Source organism: Mustela lutreola, chromosome 10 (genome assembly GCF_030435805.1).
Source record: "Mustela lutreola isolate mMusLut2 chromosome 10, mMusLut2.pri, whole genome shotgun sequence".
Taxonomy (NCBI): domain Eukaryota; kingdom Metazoa; phylum Chordata; class Mammalia; order Carnivora; family Mustelidae; genus Mustela; species Mustela lutreola.
The window spans coordinates 51,657,192-51,676,807 of record NC_081299.1 but is presented as its reverse complement, the minus strand read 5'-3'; the positions used below and the strand labels follow the sequence as shown (position 1 = coordinate 51,676,807).

At 36.2% G+C, this 19,616-nt stretch overlaps 1 protein-coding gene across 1 annotated transcript in view; it reads right to left on the bottom strand.

Moving 5' to 3' along the window:
- The window catches only part of ALG6 (ALG6 alpha-1,3-glucosyltransferase), a 68,268-nt gene that overhangs the window by 25,085 nt on the left and 23,567 nt on the right, over positions 1–19,616 (bottom strand). The window contains exons 3-7 of the mRNA XM_059138233.1: positions 18,020–18,104; positions 7,792–7,881; positions 6,457–6,545; positions 3,860–3,942; positions 3,147–3,211 (exon numbers count right to left, since the gene is read on the bottom strand). Of these exons, the coding sequence (XP_058994216.1) occupies positions 3,147–3,211; positions 3,860–3,942; positions 6,457–6,545; positions 7,792–7,881; positions 18,020–18,104 (412 nt within the window). The remainder of the gene's footprint in view (positions 1–3,146; positions 3,212–3,859; positions 3,943–6,456; positions 6,546–7,791; positions 7,882–18,019; positions 18,105–19,616) is intronic.

Here is a 19,616-nt window from a genome sequence, read left to right as displayed (position 1 = left end):
TCAGGTGGTGATCTCAGGGTTGGAGATCAAGCCGGACAAAAAGCTCCATGCTCAGTGGAGGATCTACTTAGGATTCTCTGGTTTCTCTAGATTCTCCCTCTGCCTCTCCCCCCACTCAAATGCACACACTGATAAATGAGTAAATCTTATTTTAAATCTTAAAAAAAAAAAAAAGAGGTGAAAACTCTAACATCTGTCTAATAAACTCAAGAAAGAGTAAAGTGAGAAAATCATTGAAGAAAATACAGAATTTCCCAGAACTGAAGAACATGAGTCTTCAAAAAGAATGACTCACAGAGTATCCAAAACAACTGTTGCAAACCCATGCCTAAACAAATCACTGTTAAATTTCAGAGCCCAAAAGGTAAAAAAATAGTAACAGCAGCAGCAGTAACAAAAGATAATAGTAGCAATAAATAACTCATATAGAGCTTAGTATCTCCCAGGTACTATTTTCTTTATGTATAATATTTCACTTAATTCTCAAAACAAGCATACAGGGGCACCTGGGTGGCTCATTTAGTTAAGTGTCTGCCTTCGGCTCAGGTTATGATCCCGGGGTCCTGGAATCAAGCCCCGAAACGGGCTCCCTCCTCTGTGGGGAGTCTGCTTCTCCCTCTCCATCTGCCCCTTCCCCTGCTTGTGGTCTCTCTCTCAAATAAATAAAGTCTTTAAAAAAAAAAAAAAAAGCATACAAAGTGGGGCACCTGGCTGGTTCAGTCAAAAGAGCATTGATTCTTGATCTCAGGACTGTGAGTTCAAGCCCCACATTGGGCACAGAGATTACTTAAATAAATCAATAAGTAAACATTTTTTAAAAACATACAAAGGGTAATTATTATCCCTGTGTAACAAATGAAGAAAGTACACAGTGGTTAAAAAAATGTGTCCCCACAAAATGACAAAAATCCCAAAAGCTTGAAGACTTTGATTTTAAACACAGAGGAAATCCACTACAAATTCACCAGAAGGGTTAAAATGAAAATGACTGACAGTTGGTGAAGATGAGCACCTGGAAATCCTACCTTGTTTCTAATGGCAGTGTGACTGGTATAACATGCTTGAAAATAATTTGAGAATATCTGAAATTAAACATGTGCACACCTGGGGCACCTGGGTGAATCAGTCAGTTAAATGTCTGGTTCTAGATTTCAGCTCAGGTCATGATCTCAGGGTTGTGAGATCAAGCCCTGCGTCAGGCTCCACACTGGGCACAGAGCCTGATTAAGATTCTCTCTCTCTCTCCCCCTCTGCCCCTCCTCACCTGGCTCCCTCTCTTAAAATAAATAAATAAATAAACATGTGCACACCCTATAACGCAGCAATTCTACTCATAAAAAATATATTTAGGAGGTGCCTGGGTGGCTCAGTGGGTGCCTTCAGCTCAGGTCATGATCCCGGAGTCCTAGGATTGAGCCCCGCATCGGGCTCTCTGCTCAGCAGGGAGCCTGCTTTCTTCTTTCACTGCCTGCCTCTCTGCCTACTTGTGATCTCTGTCTGTCAAATAAATAAATAAAATCTTAAAAAATCTATATACATATATAGATATATATTTAGGGCACCTAGGTGGCTCTGTCAGTTAAGCATCTGATCCTTGATATCAACTCAGGTCTTGATCTCAGGGTTGTGAGTTCAACCCTGTGTTGGGCTCCAAAAGAAAAAAAAATTTTAAAAATGTATGTAATGGGTACAAAGAGACATTTACAAGAATGTTCATAGCAGCATACTCATCATAGCCAAATCCTGGAAACAATCCAAATGGCTCTCAGTAATAGAATTATGTGTGTTCATTCAATGGAGTATAGAGCAAAAATACCAACACAAAGGAATACCTAATATGTTGTCTCTCTTATATAAAATCCAGAAAAGGAAGAAAACAAACTATAAGATTAGTAGTTAGTATGTGGCTATCTTTGGAAAAGGAAGAGAAAAGTACTTGGGAGTTGTACAAGTGTAGATTTATACAAGCAATGTTTTGTTGTTGTTGTTATTGTTTTAAAACAGATAATAGTATGTCAATGCACTGAGCCATACAATTACATTTTGTGTGCTCTTCTATGTGACTGTTATATTTCAAAATAAATATAGTTTTAAAAATCTTGTAAACAACTTTTTTCTTTATATCAGTGTTCCTGATATTACCAGAGTACCAGATGGCCATGATCCCAACATGCAAAACAAACAAACAAAAAAGTCAACTTGGAAAGTGGACAGAATAAAAACTCTGATTTAAATCTTTTCTAAGTCCTTTGACAAATACACATATTAAATTTGTTATAACTAAAACAGATTGGCTTCAAAAGGCTATTAATCAATCATGTTGCTGTGGGTTATGTCTTTTTTTTTTCCTTTGGGGACAGATGGGGACAGACAGTAACAGTTAACACAAGAGAAGACAAACTGGAGAGCCATGTCCAGATTTTATCAACTTTCCTCTAAGATTTCCTCTAAGAATGTTCCTTCAAAAAGTTACACACAGAGGTGCCTGCATGGCTCAGTGGGTTAAGCCTCTGCCTTCAGCTCAGTCACGATCTCAGGGGCCTGGGATCGAGCCCCACATCGGGCTCCCTGCTCAGGGAGCCTGCTTGCCGCCCCTCTCTCTGCCTGCCTCTCTGCCTACTTGTGATCTCTCTCTGTCAAATAAATAAATAAAATTAAAAAAAAAAAAAGCTACACACATAAAATCCACATAGATTATAATTATTCAATTTTAGTTCCCCAAAGCTTGCAGTTACCACCATCTGTAAAAGAAACATCTTGGTTTCAAACTGGAAACTGATTGTTTTCCTTTTATCAGTGTCAGATAACATTTACAAAAGAGAGAAGATTGTGATACCTCTTTTGAATTAGGAGAGCATAACCATACTTGGCACTCTTTTTCCAACTCTTTAGAAGAGCTAATCCATGACCCACATTTTGTTCCCAAGCTAAAGGATGTAAAACAGCAATTCTACTTCCAATAAATCTGTACTTTACCCTTAAAGTAAAAGCCTGGTGAAGAGATTCTTTTATATTGTTGTGAAAAATAGTTCATATAAGCAAGTGCCCTAGCAAATAAGACATTACTATGTTACTTAACATTATACACACTAAGCCCAGATTTCAAAATACAAAGCTGACTTCATTTCTAAATTAGTAAAGGATACTGAAAATGTCCATAGTCGATAAGAATAAGGCCTGGATACAGCAATATGCATAATACATTAGCAATCTGTAAAGAAAAATATTGTGAAAAAGCAAAGTAGTGTTACTCGAATCAAACAGGGTAAAACTGCTGTTTGATTTAACAGAGCAAATTTCCCCTCACCTTCTATTTATCAAAATATTCCTTTTTACAAAACAATTTTCTAAATACTAAAGTTTTCATGGAGTTGACACAGAATACTTCAGTAAAAAGGAAATAAAAAGTCACTAAAAGGTATTTGTCAGAGAAAGCACTTTTAGGTACACAGATCAAAGAAGTTAATCTAATGATTGACCAGTATAAAATGATCCAAAGGAATATCAGTTAAATGGGAATAAGAGAATATACAATGACATATCAAAATGCCTTTCCATTTAGTCATTCTCAAAACCAATTCAAAATTCATTTACCAGTAAAGCCATAATAAATTCAGCATGCTGTGTAATTCAGCAGTACATAATTTCTTAAATTCAATGCATCTTATTACTAGAGTAGAACATTAAAATTATTAGTCTAAGGCAAGTTGATGTTTTCTAAATGAAAATTAATTGACAAAAGAATCACTGCTCTACAATAGTCTATTGCCCAAAGCATGGCTTCTATATGCTCTATACTTTAATAGTTAAGTCAATAAAATATTTCAGAGATGATACTTCAGGTTGCTTTAAAACTTACCTTTTTCTTGGTTGAGATTTCTTTTAAACAACAACAGTATAAAATCACTGCAGGTATATAAATCAGCAAATCAGCAATTAACACTGAAAAAACAAGTAAATCATTTTAAACATGAGTCTGTTTGGATTTACAACAACCTATTAAGTGCTGTCCTCCCCGCTCCAACCTCGAGTGGGAATTCTGTTAACAGAAGGCTCTCTCACCCACTCTGGACAAGGCCTTTACATCCAGCCGGAAAGTCCAGTCCCTTCACCTATGCCTAATTTCAATTACTATGGTGCTACAATTATGATTAAGAGTTTCTTAATTTTCTCTAACAAATTCACACATTAAATCAATTAGATGTATTCAAAATTGATTCCTCTTTGCTCTCAGACTTAAAAATTAAATATACTCAAAGAAAAGGAAAACAGCATTTTTTAGGATCTGTATATCCCAAATTATCTGGTATGAAATGTGGCAAATCACCTATGAATTCTTTTTAAATGTTAATATTTATAAAAACTTCATAAATTTGCTAATTAATGCATATAAAGAGCTTGACAGACCGAGGCAAGGAGGAAACTGAAAAAAAGTTTAAAATAAAAAAATACAATTCATAATTTGGGATGTTCAGTCCTTTTAGAACAAAGAATATCAAATACATTAAGTTCTTCAACAGTACACCATAGCTATCCAAAGAGCCTATTTTTTTTTTGTTCCACACTAACTGTAGTGTCCAGAATAATGTAAATGACAGTAAACTGTCAGTTTTAGATGCACGCAATCCTTTTTAGCTCTAGAGGCCACATTTAAGATGACAATGACAAAATGGAATATATTCAAAGGAGTAAAACCAGAGGCCTCAAGCCATAATCACATTCAACAAGCTGGTCAATCTGAAAAATAGTTAAAGTATCTAAGAATATTTAACCTGGAGAAGAGGTGACTTCAAATGCCTTCTTCTATGTAGCCCAAGGAAACAGAACCTAAAGTGATGAGTGGAGGTATAAGGTAAGAAGGAAATGTTTAGGGGTGCATAGGTGGCTCGGTCAGTTGGGCGACTGACTCTTGGTTTCCAGCTGGGTCGTGGTCTTGAGGTCATGAGATCAAGCCCTATGTTGGGCTCCATGCTGGGCATGGAGTCTGCGTGGGATTCTTTCTCCCTCTCTTTTTTGCCCCTCCCGCTCATGCACACTCTCTTTCAAAATAAATAAATCTTTAAAAAAGAAAATTAAAAAAATGAAAGAAATGTTTAATGACTAGGATTCTCTGAAAATAGAACAGACTGTTTCTAAAGGTTGTGAGTTCCCTGCAGATACAGGTATTGGTTCAGAAGTTAAATAATCTTCCAATGAGTATGCAGTTCAGAAAGGATTAACACACTAAGAAGGAAAGGAGAGTGGTATGGCAGAGGGAATGACAGGAAGATGATCTCTTGGGTCTGGGGATTCCATGACTGGATAAATGATAAAGAGAACAAACTCTGAGTAAATTTAGACTAATTAAGGAAAAGGTGGAGAGGAGCATTAAAATCGAAGTCATGCAAACCTTTTTAAAAAATTGGGGGCAGGGGCAGACCTGGATGGCTCAGTTGGTTGAGCGTCTACCTTTGGCTCAAGTCATGATCCGGGGGTCTAGAGACTGAGCCGTGCATTGGACTCCCTGCTCAGCAGGGAGTCTGCTTTTCCCTCTGCCCCTTACCCCATTCTCCTGCTCTCTCACTCTCTCAAATAAATAAATAAAATCTTAAAAAAAAGAAGAGAGTCCAACTCTTGATTTCAGCTCAGGTCATGATCTCAGGGTCCTGAGATGGAGCCCTGCATCAGGCTCCACGATCAGCTGGGAGTTGGCTTGAGATTCTCTCTCCCTCTCCCTCTGCTTCTTCCCCTGCTCACACTTTCTCTCTCTGAAATAAATAAATAAATCTTTAAAAAAATTAAGAAATCAGGGGGGACTGGGCTGGCTCAGTCACAGGAGCACACAATTCTTGATCTCGGGATGGTGAGTTTGAGCCCCACATTAAGCACAGAGCTTACTTAAATAAGTAAGCTTGAAACAAAAAAGTTTTTAAAGAAATCTAATCATTTTACTTTCAAAATCTTAGAACACCCACACAATAGATGTTCAATAAACATTTGCTGAATGAACTGTTTAATTTAGCAAAAATGCACAGCAATACAAAAAAAAAAAATGCACAGCAGTACAATGTATGGGTTATAACCAGAAGGTTAACTTTAAGAAAAACGCGAAAGGGATGTGGAATTAAGATATTAAAGCAGCAGCTAAACAACTAAAACTTCAATATATGTCTATCTGACCTCATGTAAACTATTAGCATCACTCAACTGTGCCTCCACCTCCTCAGATTAAAGTAAGGATAATAATAGTATTTACCTCATTTGGGTATTGAAAGAATTGAGATAATAGGAAGGGAAAGTACACAGAAAGAAACCATTCTATTCTTTTATCTTTAGCTTACATAAACATTTGGTCATGTATTATACATATATATGTATACATATAGCCATACAATATTAAAAGTCAGTAAGATCAATAACAGGACTTAAATCAATCAAAATCTGATTTAGAAAACCAAGACCTTATTGCTCTTTTACCTGTGGTACGCATAAAAAGCTTATGTGCCTGACTTTCATATCCACGTGATGAATGGAGAGCAATCCAGTCTGGATTAATGAACTTGGCGCTGAAAATCAAAGCATATATACATATACAGTATTACTTGTCATTCTTAGCAATAACGACACTGAGGACATATTAATTTATCTCAAGAAGTGGCCATTGCTCTTACAAAGTGAGAAAGTCAAGGCTTAAGCTTTATTTTTTTTATTTCATCATGTGAAACTGACTAAAGCTATAAGACAGGGTCTACCTCACTTGCCTTCCAACAAAACCATGTAACATGTCATAAAAAGCCTTACCTTCACAATTTCAGTGTGAAAACAATCTGATGTGTCACATTTCACTTCATTCATTCATTCATTTACTTATTTGATTTATCCTTTGGTTACTACTAAAGGATCACGTTTATAATTCAGTTATAACAGCTGGAAATAATAAATAGCTACTAATTACAAATCCTTGCATAAAACTGAACATACTGCTAAAGATAAGTTTTCAACCATATTACATTACTCTGAACACTGCAAAATATAACTGATAATCATGAACTTTAAAACTTATTTTTAAGCCAGGAAGCTAATTTTTACAAAATATAAATAGTCTATTCCAGAAAAAAAGCTTTGCTATACACAACTAACCATATTAGATATATTTGTCAGTGTCCATGTATAATTGGTAGAATCTTATCTTCAAAACAAAGATAGATTTTTACATTTCTTTCTAGCCTGTCCTCCAAAGAAATTATGGAAATGTTCAAACTTTGATAGTTAACTTACTTACAACCCAACTGCAAAGGTATAGTGCCTTATTTATTTATTTTTTAAGATTTTTATTTATCTATTTGACAGAAGGAATGAGAGAGCACAACCAGGGGAAGAAGCAGGCAGAGGGAGGAGCCCGATGTGGGACTCAATCCCAGGACCCAAGCATCATAACCTGAGCTAAAGGCAGACACCCAACTGAATGAGCCACCCAGGCACCCCAGGTATAATGCTTTATAAACCACAATACAAAAGTAGATACGAACAATCTGTTCTCTCTATTCAGCCAAGCCAGATTACACTGTTCCTTACTAAACCTGCTAAGGGCATAAATATGTAATTAAAGAAAAAAACTGGGGCACCTGAGTGGCTCAGTTGGTTAGGCAACCAACTCCTGATTTTGGCTCACCTTACAATTTCAGGGTCATGGGGTTGAGTCCCCTATCAGGCTCCAGCTGGAGCCTTGTAGGAATCTCTCTCCCTCTTCCTATTTCCCTCCCTCACTTGCACACCCCCCCAAAAATTAAAAAAAAAGTAAGAAAGACTTACACATATGCACATAAAAGACTATGATAGGCCGTAAGAGGAGGATAATCCAATCCCCAATACTGTAAATTGTTATCACTACTGTTAAAATACCTGGAAAAAAAAAGCAATATTCCATTAATCAATATTCAAGAAATAGACTTAAAATTTAACATCTAATATAATTAAAATGAAAAAATATGTTATGCAAGGTCAAAAGAGCAAGTAAATAATTTATTGTCTAAACCAAGACACTCTTGAGAGTAAAAGAGGAAGTTATTAATAATTAAGCCATAATAAGACATGTAAACCAAGATTGCTCCAAAGAAACTGGAACTTACAGTCTCTCTATTAATAGAATAAATTGATGATTAACATATATACAACAAAAAAATATGCAACAAAAACAGATAATTCACTTCTGATAATCTAACAAATTAGAGAAACAATATAAAAATCACAATTTAAGAAAATAAAATTATCAGTAACAAAGAACACACAGATTTGATTTATAAAAAGAGAAATACCAAAAAAAAAAAAAAAAGAGAGAGAGAGAGAAATATCTAATGGAACAGGTAGAGGTGTTCTTTGGGGTTTTTTTTAGGATTTTTAAGTAATCTCTATACCCAAGATGGGACTCAAACTCACAACCCCAGGATCAAGAGTCACATCCTCTACCCACTGAGAGAGCTAGGCACCCCAGAACAGGCAGACTTTCAATAAGACTTTCAAAACAATTTAACCAATTATGAGAGCTTACTATATGCAAGGTTCTGTGAACTGGGAAGACAACTGGGTCTAACATCTATAAATTAAGACTCCTGTAGTTGGCCAGAATGGGAAGGCATGATATACAACAACTATGACTGAAGAAATGAAAACTAAGCTTACAGAAATATATTCCTTAATTATATATCCTTTATAACTAAGATGCTTCTTCTATCCAACTTACTTTCTCAGTCCTAAGAATAATCTACAGTAATGGAGAGCAAACTATATAACCCACAAATTATGAGTGCTCATAACCTGTTTCAAATGGGTCACGATTTTTTGGTGTCACAATCTCTTTATTTAGGAGAGGAAGAAAATTTAATTTTCTTTTAAATTAACACTCAATCTCATTAAATAAACTATTGTTCATCTTCAGAAGGTCTGCTTTGTGAGTCATATAAATTGTAGGTTTGTATGGAAGGAATGGGAGGTAATAAAATGATCAAGCCTTGCTATAAGAGACTGGTCTATTACAGTATGTACCATCTGGTGGCAATTGTCCACTCCAGGAACAACATCCATGTGAACCACCCTACATCCTATATCTGGCTGGAACATGAAGCCAGGAGACAGTGAATCCGAGAATTCCCCAGGTTAGTTGGAGCCCCTTTTGATAGCCTGAATCTGGGAAACTGGGCCAGGCCAAGAGCCAAGACCAGAGGACTCAATTCTCTGGTGTCCTCTGAAGACAGGCACCAATTGTGTTATTTCCAAATTCACCTTATTAACAGGCACAGGGGCATAAAGTTTTATTGCATCAACCTTACAGAGCTGTTGAAGGACTGGGTTAAATACATAAAGCTGTTAAATCGTTGCCTGACACACGGCAAATACACAACAGTAGTTCTAATTGCCTATTAGCCACAAAATTACTAGAATGGATCTAGCAATGGAAAACCACTTTGACCAATATAATTTCATTTGGTTTTCTGTTTCTTATAAGACAAAAGCTATTTGGGGGCACGTGGGTGGTTCAGTGGGGTAAGCCTCTGGCTTCGGCTCAGGTCATGATCTCAGAGTCCTAGGATCAAGCCCCGCCTCAGTCTCTCTGCTCAGCAGGGATCCTGCTTCCCCCACCCACTCTCTGCCTTCCTCTCTGTCTACTTGTGATCTCTTTCTCTGTCAAATAAATAAATAAAATCTTTTAAAGAAGATAAAAATAAATTAAAAAATTTTAAAAAGACAAAAGCTATTTTTTGTTTACTTTAACCTTTAGCTATTCTGGAGATAAGTAAAAGAGGCACTGACAGCAAAGATATATACTAACAATAAAGTCACTAGTTGAACTGGGAAGAAAGAATAACAGGGATAACAACCCTCATGGAAAAAGTAGCTTTAAAATGTTTCACATAGGGTGCCTGGGTGGCTCAGTCAGTTAAGTGTTTGCCTTTGGCTCAGACCATGATCGGGGGTCCTGGTATGCAGCCCCTTGTCAGGCTCCCTGCTCAGCGGGGAGTGTGGTTCTTCCCCTCCCTCTACCCTTCTCCCTGCTCTCTCTCTCTTGCATTCCTCTCTCTCTCAAATAAATAAATAAAATATTTTAAAAATAAAAAAAAGTTTCAAGTAAAGCTGCAAAATCTACCAGTAAAAACAAAGCAACTAGTTAATTCTTCTGCTTTATGTATTTTGAAAATATCTGACAAATTGTATAAATGCTATCAATATGCTGAAATGTATTTTCCCAACATATTCCCACATAATCTCAGCAGATGTTTTGTCAGAAAAAATCTAGCTGCCATATGAATTATGAAATTACACTCGAGTGTTATCATTAACTTCAAGATATAATTTTTTCTAATATACAACCCACAGTCATGGGTATTTTTGCTTTTAAAAAAATATATTTTAGGGCACCTGGACGGTTCAGTGAGTAAAGCCTCTGCTTTCGGCTCACATCATGGTCTCAGAGTCCTGGGATCCAGCCCCGCATTGGGCTCTCTGCTCAGCAGGGAGCCTGTTTCCCCTCCTCTCTCTCTCTGCCTGCCTCTCTGCCTACTTGTGATCTCTCTCTGTCAAATCTTATTAAAAAAATATTTTAAAGTGATATAGTTTCATACTCACAGAAGAGTTTTAACAATAGTTCAAAGAACTTCTGTACAACAAAATGTAAATTTTTTAAAAGAAAAAAGACACAAGAAAAGTTCACATACATACACAAACAAATGAAAAATTACTAAAACATAGAATGCTGTTATAGAGACAGACTTTAAGGTCATCACCATGACCCCATCTCCTGTTGTTCAGACCCCTGAGCATGTACAATCCCCTCCCCTTGAGTGTGGGCATGACCTATGACTTGCTTGTAACCAAGAGAATATGGCAAAGGTGACAGAGGTCACTCTTGAACTTATGTTTTACGTGTACGTACGATTCCATCTTGTTAGCAAGTATGCTAGGGAGACTCCTTCCACTGACTTTGAAGAGGCAAGCTGTCATATTTTAGTAAGTGACCATACTGGAGAAGCCACATGGCAAAAAACTGCAGGTAAACTCAGGAGCTGAGAGTAGCTTCTAACAAGAAAATGAAGCCCCAAGTCTTACAGATGCAAGAAAATTCATTCTGCCAACAGCCAGGGGTACCTTGTAAATGGTTGCTTCTGCAATTGAACCTCTGAGAAGACTAGAGCTCCGGCTAACAAGTGGATAGCATGCAGCCTTCTGAGGCCCTGAGCAGATTATCCAACTAAGACATGCCTAGACTTTTGACCTAAAAAATATCTGTGTGATTAAAAAAATACATGTTTAGGGACACCTGGGTAGCTCAGTCACTTAAGTGTCTGCCTTTAGCTCAGGTCATGATCCCAGGGTTCTAGAATCGAGTCTCCTTTTTTTTTTTTTTTTTTTTTAAAGATTTTATTTATTTATTTGAGAGAGCGAGTGAGAGCACAGGCAGACAGAGTGGAAGGAAGAGTCAGAGGGAGAAGCAGGCTCCCTGCGGAGCAAGGAGCCCGATATGGGACTCGATCCCTGGACGCTGGGATCATGACCTGAGCCGAAGGCAGCTGCTTAACCAACTGAGCCACCCAGGCGTCCCTAGAATCGAGTCTCCTAACGAGCTCCTTGCTCAGCAGGGAGGCTGCTTCTCCCTCCGCCCCTCCCCCTGCTTATGCATGTGTGTGCTCTTTCTCTCTCTCTCTGATAAATAAACAAATAAAATCTCCCAAAAAAGAAGAAATACATGTTTAAATAATTACCATTTGTGTTCATTTGTTAACACAGCACAGAAAATACACAGTGGTCTTTCCTTATCCATAATTCACTCTCTATGATTTCAATTACCAGTGGTCAACAGCAGTCTGCAAGCAGGTTGTCCTGATGTAACCTCAGGAGTCAGTAGCTTAATACTGTATCACAACGCCTAAGTCATTTACCTCACTTCATCTTATCACATAGACATTTTATCATCTCACATCATCACAAGAAGAAAAGTGAGTACAAACCAATAAGGTATTTTGAGAGAGAGAAATACATTCATGTAACTTCTATTATACTACATTGTTATAAATATTCTATTTTAGTACTAGTTATTGTTATTTATCTTTTACTCTGCTTATTTATCAATTAAATGTTATCATTGGTACAAACATATAGGAAAAAACATAGCCTATAGGGTTTGGTGTTATCCATAGTTTCAGGAATCCCCTGGGAGTATTGGAGCTTATGCCCCACGGATAATGGGGGACTATTTTAACTTTATTTAAAAATCACATGAATTATCATAAAAAATATCAGCAACCCAACAAAAACAAGGAAAAAAGATACGAATTTGCAAATTTGAAAAGAAATATGTTGGTCGGGAAATATATTAAAAGATGTTCAATGTCACAAGTACTCAAGGAAATGGAAATTTTAAAAGTCTGGTATTATTAAGTGTTGATAAATGTATGTGGAAAGATATTCTGGTATTGGTATCCATTAAAACTACTTCAGAGATTCCACTACTAAGAATGTACCTAGAAAAAACATGTACACAGGGACAATATACTTTATTTAATCATTCCCCTATGAAGAGATATTTTAGAGTATTTCAGGTTTCTCATAACTATAAACAATGCTGAAATAAACAGCCATGCCTCCAATTCTCTTGATTTATAAAACTCTGATTTTATTCAGAAAGCAACAAGCTCAGGGCAGGTGGACTCTTTTCTAATCCAAGGTAGAAACCATGCCTGTACTGAGCCAACCATTTCTTTTTAAATAATGATTGCTTTAAATGTAGGAAAGATTTTGCTCCTTGACAACAAGAAAGGTAGAAAAAAGGTATTCCTATTATTCTTGCCTTGAACATGGTTGTATAAAGTTACAATGCTTGTAGCCTGAGCGGTCATCTACTGACCATGGAGTGAGTATACTCAGGATGAAAAGCCAACATGCCAAGAAGAAAGAATGGCAGAGAGAAAAGAATGGAAAAGACTGAGTCCTGGATTGTTATTACTGGGCCACTTAACCAGCATTCCAATGACCTACTTCTTGAGATAACTGAATTAGTTTACTGCTTAAGCTACTATTACTCAAGTTTCCTATTACTTGATGCCAAAAGTGCTCCTGACTGTACACATAAGGAATTTTCATTATAAAATATATCATAAGATTAAAGAAATAAGTTCTATTTTCCTTCTTACAATAATACACAATGAATAAATAATAGAAGTTTTCTTTTAATTTAGAATTATCAAAACTAAATTAACACGACCAATCCTGATACCATATTTTAAACAACTATGTCACTTGGAGAGAGTTTTGACTAATTATACTACAGCTTACTCTCTAGGTAAAAAGAGAAAGACTTCACTCTTTAAAAACTGAAGTAAAATAAATCAAGAAATCACACCATTCAAACATGAATCTGAAACAGATCAGTTTCTCTTAGAATTGCCAGGTGTACATTTTTGGCTTTTCTAGTCTATCTACTCATAAAGAGAAAATTTCTGACATTTATTATACTAAATCGTATTTCTTAGATTTCTTATGAACTTTGTGAAGTATTCCACGATCGACTAATGATAAATCATAGTTCTTTATACCATATGTCTCCGTTTCGGAGCCTACCATTTAGGATTCTCATGCTACACACTGCTTAATAAAGATTTCAACACCATAAAATTTACCACCACGATTACCTCAGACATTTCATAATATTTAAGACTCACAGATCATAGTTAATACTAAATCACATAATTACATCTGAGGTATACATTTCTGATTTTTAACAAAGAAAAAGAATGAAAATGTATACATATTGCCAACTCTTGATTATCTGGGCCAAAGTAGGAGACATCTGGTACAAAAAACTGAAAAATGAGATACATATATTAGAATAACCCACCCTCCATTTTGAATTGAGATTATATTCTCACTCCTAGAATCGATGTTTTCTCCACTAACATCAAGCCAAATGCTGCAATTTATCACTTTCTCTAATTTTTCAATACTAAATATCAGTTACTTTTGCAACAAAATCTTTGTTGAGAAGTACCTACCAGAGAATAGCCAAAAATACAATTATCTTTTCCATGTAACTTTTACAAAGGAACAAAAAAGAATTAAAAAACTCAAAAGCAATGAGCTGGTTTCCCTCAGCAAATATTACCTTACTCTATCAATCAAACAAGAGAAAAACATAATTAAGAATGTACTAATAATTGGAACAGTAATACTGATCGGTTAAATCACTATATGAATAGCTTCTTAGTGCAGTGGGCAATGCGTCAGTCTCATAAATCACCGCATGAGGATATGAAAGATGCTCAAAATAGTACAATAAAGAGTAGTGCCAAATATTTATCTGGTCACTATTTTAAGTGCTCTCTGACTACAGTTCAGCCTACCAACCTATTAATAGGGAGTTTAACATAAAGTTCGTGGATGAAACTCTCTCATAAATGAAATATAGATAAGCAGTAACCAAGAACAAAGAAGCCTAAACTGTTTATGGAACCACAAAAGATCCCAAATAGTCAAAGCAATCTTGAGAAAGGACAAGGCTGGAGGTATCACACTCCCTGATTTCAAGCTATCAAAGCTATAACAATCAAAACAGTATGGTACTAGAATGAAGCAGACACAAAGATCAATGGAACAGAATAGAAACCCCAGAAATAAACCTATGGATGTATGGTCCATTAATCAATGACAAAGGATGTAAGAATATACAATGAGGAAATGACAATCTCTACAATAAATGGTGCTGGGAAAACTGGACAGCTACATGCAAAAGAATGAAATTGGACCAATATCCTACACCATGCACAAAAATTCAAAATGTGTTAAAACTTTGAATGTAAGACCTGACACCTCAATACCACCAGAAGAAAACATAAGCAGTAAGTTCTTTGACATGGATCTTAGTACTGTATTTTTGGACCAGTCCCCTAAGGCAAGGACAACAAAAGCTAAAATAAAGAAACAGGATTACATCAAACTAAAAGCTTTTGCACAATGAAGGAAATAAAAAACAAAACAAAAAGGCAACCAACTGAACAGGAGAAGCTATTTGTAAATCATATATCCAATAAGTGATTAATATCCAAAATATATAAAAAACTTACACAACGTAATATCAAAAAACAAACAACCCAATTAAAAAATGGGCAGAGGGGGCGCCTGGGTGGCTCAGTGGGTTAAGCCTCTGCCTTCAGCTCAGATCATGATCCCAGGGTCCTGGGATGGAGCCCTACATCAGGCTCTCTGCTCAGCGGGGAGCCTGCTTCCTCCTCTCTCTCTGCCTGTCTCTCTGCCTACTTGTGATCTGTCTGTCAAATAAATAAATAAATAAATAAATAAAGGGCAGAGGACATAAACAGCCACTTTTCCAAAGAAGACACTCAGATGACCAACAGGCACATGAAAAGAAGATGTTCAACATCACTAGTAATCAGAAAGATGCATGGGGCACCTGGGTGGCTCAGTTGGTTAAGCGGCTGCCTTCGGCTCAGGTCATGATCCCAGCGTCCCGGGATCGAGTCCCACATCGGGCTCCTTGCTCGGCAGGGAGCCTGCTTCTCCCTCTGCCTCTGCTGCCACTCTGTCTGCCTGTGTTCACTCTCTCCCCCTCTCTCTCTGATAAATAAATAAAATCTTTAAAAAAAAAAAAAAAAAAAAAGAAAGATGCAAATCAAAACACAATGAGATATCATCTCATCACACTGCTCGTACTGGCTAACATCAAAAAGATAAGAAACAAGTTTTGGTAAGGACATGGAGAAAAGGGAATCCATCAACTGCTGGGAATATAACTTGGTGCAGCCACTGTGGAAAATAGCATTAAGGTTCCTCAAAAAGTTAAAAATAGGGGCGCCTGGGTGGCTCAGTGGGTTCAGCTGCTGCCTTCGGCTCAGGTCATGATCTCAGGGTCCTGGGATCGAGTCCCACATCGGGCTCTCTGCTCAGCAGGGAGCCTGCTTCCTCCTCTCTCTCTGCCTGCCTCTCTGCCTACTTGTGATCTCTCTCTGTCAAATAAATAAATAAAATCTTAAAAAAAAAAAGTTAAAAATAGAACTAGCATAAAATCCTAGTTCTAGGTATTTATCTAAACAAAAAGGAAACACCAATTTGAAAAGATATATGCATCCCTAAGTTCATTATAGTATTATTTACAATAGCCAAGCTATTAAACCAACCTAAGTATCCATTGCTAGAAAAACGGATAAAGATGTGGCATACAAGGAACTCTTGAACAATACAGAAGTTAGGGGCCTCGACCCAACACAGTTGAAAATCTATGTATAACTTCTGACACCCAAAACTTAATTACTAATAGCCTGTTGACTAGGTGGCCCTACCAATAACATAAACAGTTGATTAACACATACTTTGCATATTTTATGTATTATATATTATATTCTTCCAGTAAAGTAAGTTAGAGAAAAGAAAATGTTATTAAAATCATAAGGAAGGGAAAACAGATTGATAGTACTGTACTATATTTATTTTAAAAATCCAAATATAAGTAGACTTCTGTAGTTCATTCAAACCTGTGTTGTCAACTAAATAGGATGCCTGGCTGGCTCAGTCGGTAGAGCATCCAACTCCTGGTCTAAGGGTTCTGAGTTCAAGCCCCATGTTGGGTGTAAAGATCACTTAAATAAATAAAACTCTAAAAAAGGGGGGGGGGGTCAACTGAATATATACAATGGAATATTACTCAGCCACAAAAAAACACACAAATTCTTGCCATTTGCAAAAACATGGAGGGTATTATGCTGAGTGAAATAAGTAAGAGAAAGACAAATACTATGTGATTTCACTTGGTATAGAATCTAGATAATACATGAACAAAAAACAAAAACAGATTCATATAAACAGGAAACAAACTGTTGGTTATCAGAGTAGGAAAGGGTTGTGGGGTGGACAAAATAGGTGAAGGGGATTAAGAGGTACAAACTACTTATAAAATAAGTAAATCAAAAAAGTAAAATAAGTAAATCATGGGGATATATCTAGGGAACACAGGGAATATAGTCAATAATATTCTAGTAGGTTTGTATGGTGACAGATGGTGACTAGACTTATCATGGGAATCATTTCAAAAAGTATAAAAATATTAAACCACTAAGATATACATGCAAAACTAACAGGATTTTTTATGTCAATCATATTTCAATTTAAAAAATAATAAATGTATTTTAACTTTGGGGAAAAAAGGTATTATATAATTTCCTCACATAAAATTCCATGAAATGGTTCTTTCAGACTCTAATGACTCAAATAATTTATCAACATACAGAAAAAAAAAGCAGTGACTAAAGCAATCAACAGAACAATGCAAACAGTTTATACAGCCAGTCTCTAATAAAATAATCTATTAAGCATCCAATAAGTCAATATATGTCATCAATTGTTACCAGAATATGTTCAATAAAAATGACACAGGCACAAATTTCTGTAAAGATATAACCACATCTAATACACTTCCTGAAAGCTCGTTTTGTTGCAGACACTGGTCTAAGTGCTTTACATGTATCATTTTTTTCAATCCTTGCAATAATACAGTGAAATATGTACTCTATCATTTCCACTCTACAAGTGATAAAACCATGGCAGAGAAAGTTAAATAATTTCACCAAAGGTCACACAGCTAGTAAATAGTAGAGACAGGATCTGAACTCAGGTGGTTCAACTTGAGCACCAACATTCCTTACCACTAAGCTACTGCTGGTTCTTATCTCATTAAATTCCTAATAAAGAAACTTTGCAAAACCACCAGAAAAAATACTGTTAGCCCAGGATGGTTCTTCAGTTTATGTCCAAAAGAGCCTCTAAGGCATAAAGTGCTCTGCTCTCAAAGTTCTTAGCATATTCCAGCTGCTGAGTACATAGGTAACTTCAGGAGAATAAAATTTCAAAGATGAGCCTATAATATGCAAGGTAATCCAAGAAAATGAGGATGCTGAAGATGAGTAACATATTTTCCTTTTAAATTTTCTTAAATAATCTGCATTAACTATGATAAACAATAAAATCAAGTTAAAATGATCCATACCATTGTTTGACCGGTAAATTAAAAGTAATTTCTTGCCAATGCCTCTGAGCTTCATAATCACCAAACATAGGGGGTTTTCCAGCACCTAGATGAAAGGTAAAAAGAGCCAGACAACAATATACTTTAATATATCAATAATATTTATTTCCTTACAAAAATTTTCTAAATCATAGAAAGGCAGTATAGGTTAAAGCAATACAGTTTAAAAAAAAGAACACAAATATTACCAAAACGGCAGAGATAAGGTATGAATCCTAGCACTGCTAGTACAATGAGTGACTGTGTGACCTTGGATGAATTAATTACTTAACCTCCCTAAGCCTTGGCATGTTGAAACAGGATCTACCTACGGGCCCCTGGATGGGTCAGTTGGTTAAGTGTCTGCCTTCAGCTCAGGTCATGATCCCAGGGTCCTGGACTGGGCCCTGCTTTGGGCTCCTTGCTCAACAGGGAGCCTGCTTCTCCCCTGCCTGCTGGTCCCCCTGCTTGTGCTTGTTCTGGCCCTCTCTCTGTAAAATAAATAAAATCTTTTTAAAAATAAATAAATAAAAGCTATTGTTAACATTAATTAGTTAATTGTACTAATTATAAAATATCCAAGTTTATTTTTACTTCATGAGAGAGACTATCAATTATACTGTCTGGTAAGTATCAAGTACAATAATAATAATGAGTATCTGTGTTTTACAAGGGGTTTTTGCAAACTAAATATAAATAACTGAAGGTCAAGTATAGAACCAAAGCCAGACTACATGTTACAAAGAAATCTATTAGGGGGCACGTGGGAGGCTCAGTGGGTTAAGCCTCTGCCTTTGGCTCAGGTCATGATCTCAGGGTCGTGGGATCGAGCCCCACATCGGGCTCTCTGCTCAGCAGGGAACCTGCTTTCCCCACTCTCTCTGCCTGCTTCTTTGCCTAATTGTGATCTCTCTCTCTCTCTCAAATAAATAAAATTAAAAAAGAAAAACAAAACAAAACAAAGAGATCGGTTAGGTCAGGCTTTGCTGTCAAATGACTGATATAAAAAGAATATTGGTTTTATAGCTTTTTTTTTAAATTTCAAAATTGCTAATTCAGTATAATAAATCTTTAATAACTAATAATTGATAGACCCTACTATGTGCCAGATATAGCAATGAACTAAGTATTATTATTATCCCCACTCTATAGCTGAAAAAACAGGCAGTTTACCCATGCATCAAGTAGCAGGGTCTGGATTTGAACCCAAGCAAACTGGCTCCATAATGCATGCTTTTAAATCCTACTTTATATTGCTCACAACTTGGTTAAGTAGCTTATTAACCTTAAGTCATGTTAAAGATATAAAGGTAATTCCATTTAGTAAGTAGCAAACATCTACTATTTAAATAGCAGGTAACTACAAAATTGTGAGAAGCCCAGACACATACAGTTTTTAAATCAGCAACTGAAAATCACACTCAAATGTACTCAATAATCTATTAGTTATTAATTAATGCCACCTTGGAGAATGATATATTACCTCTGACTCAAATCCAACCCAGATTTTCTCCAGCTTTGGAACACTACATTAAATAGGGGCTTTTGCATGTAATGACTATATTATACCAACATTCTT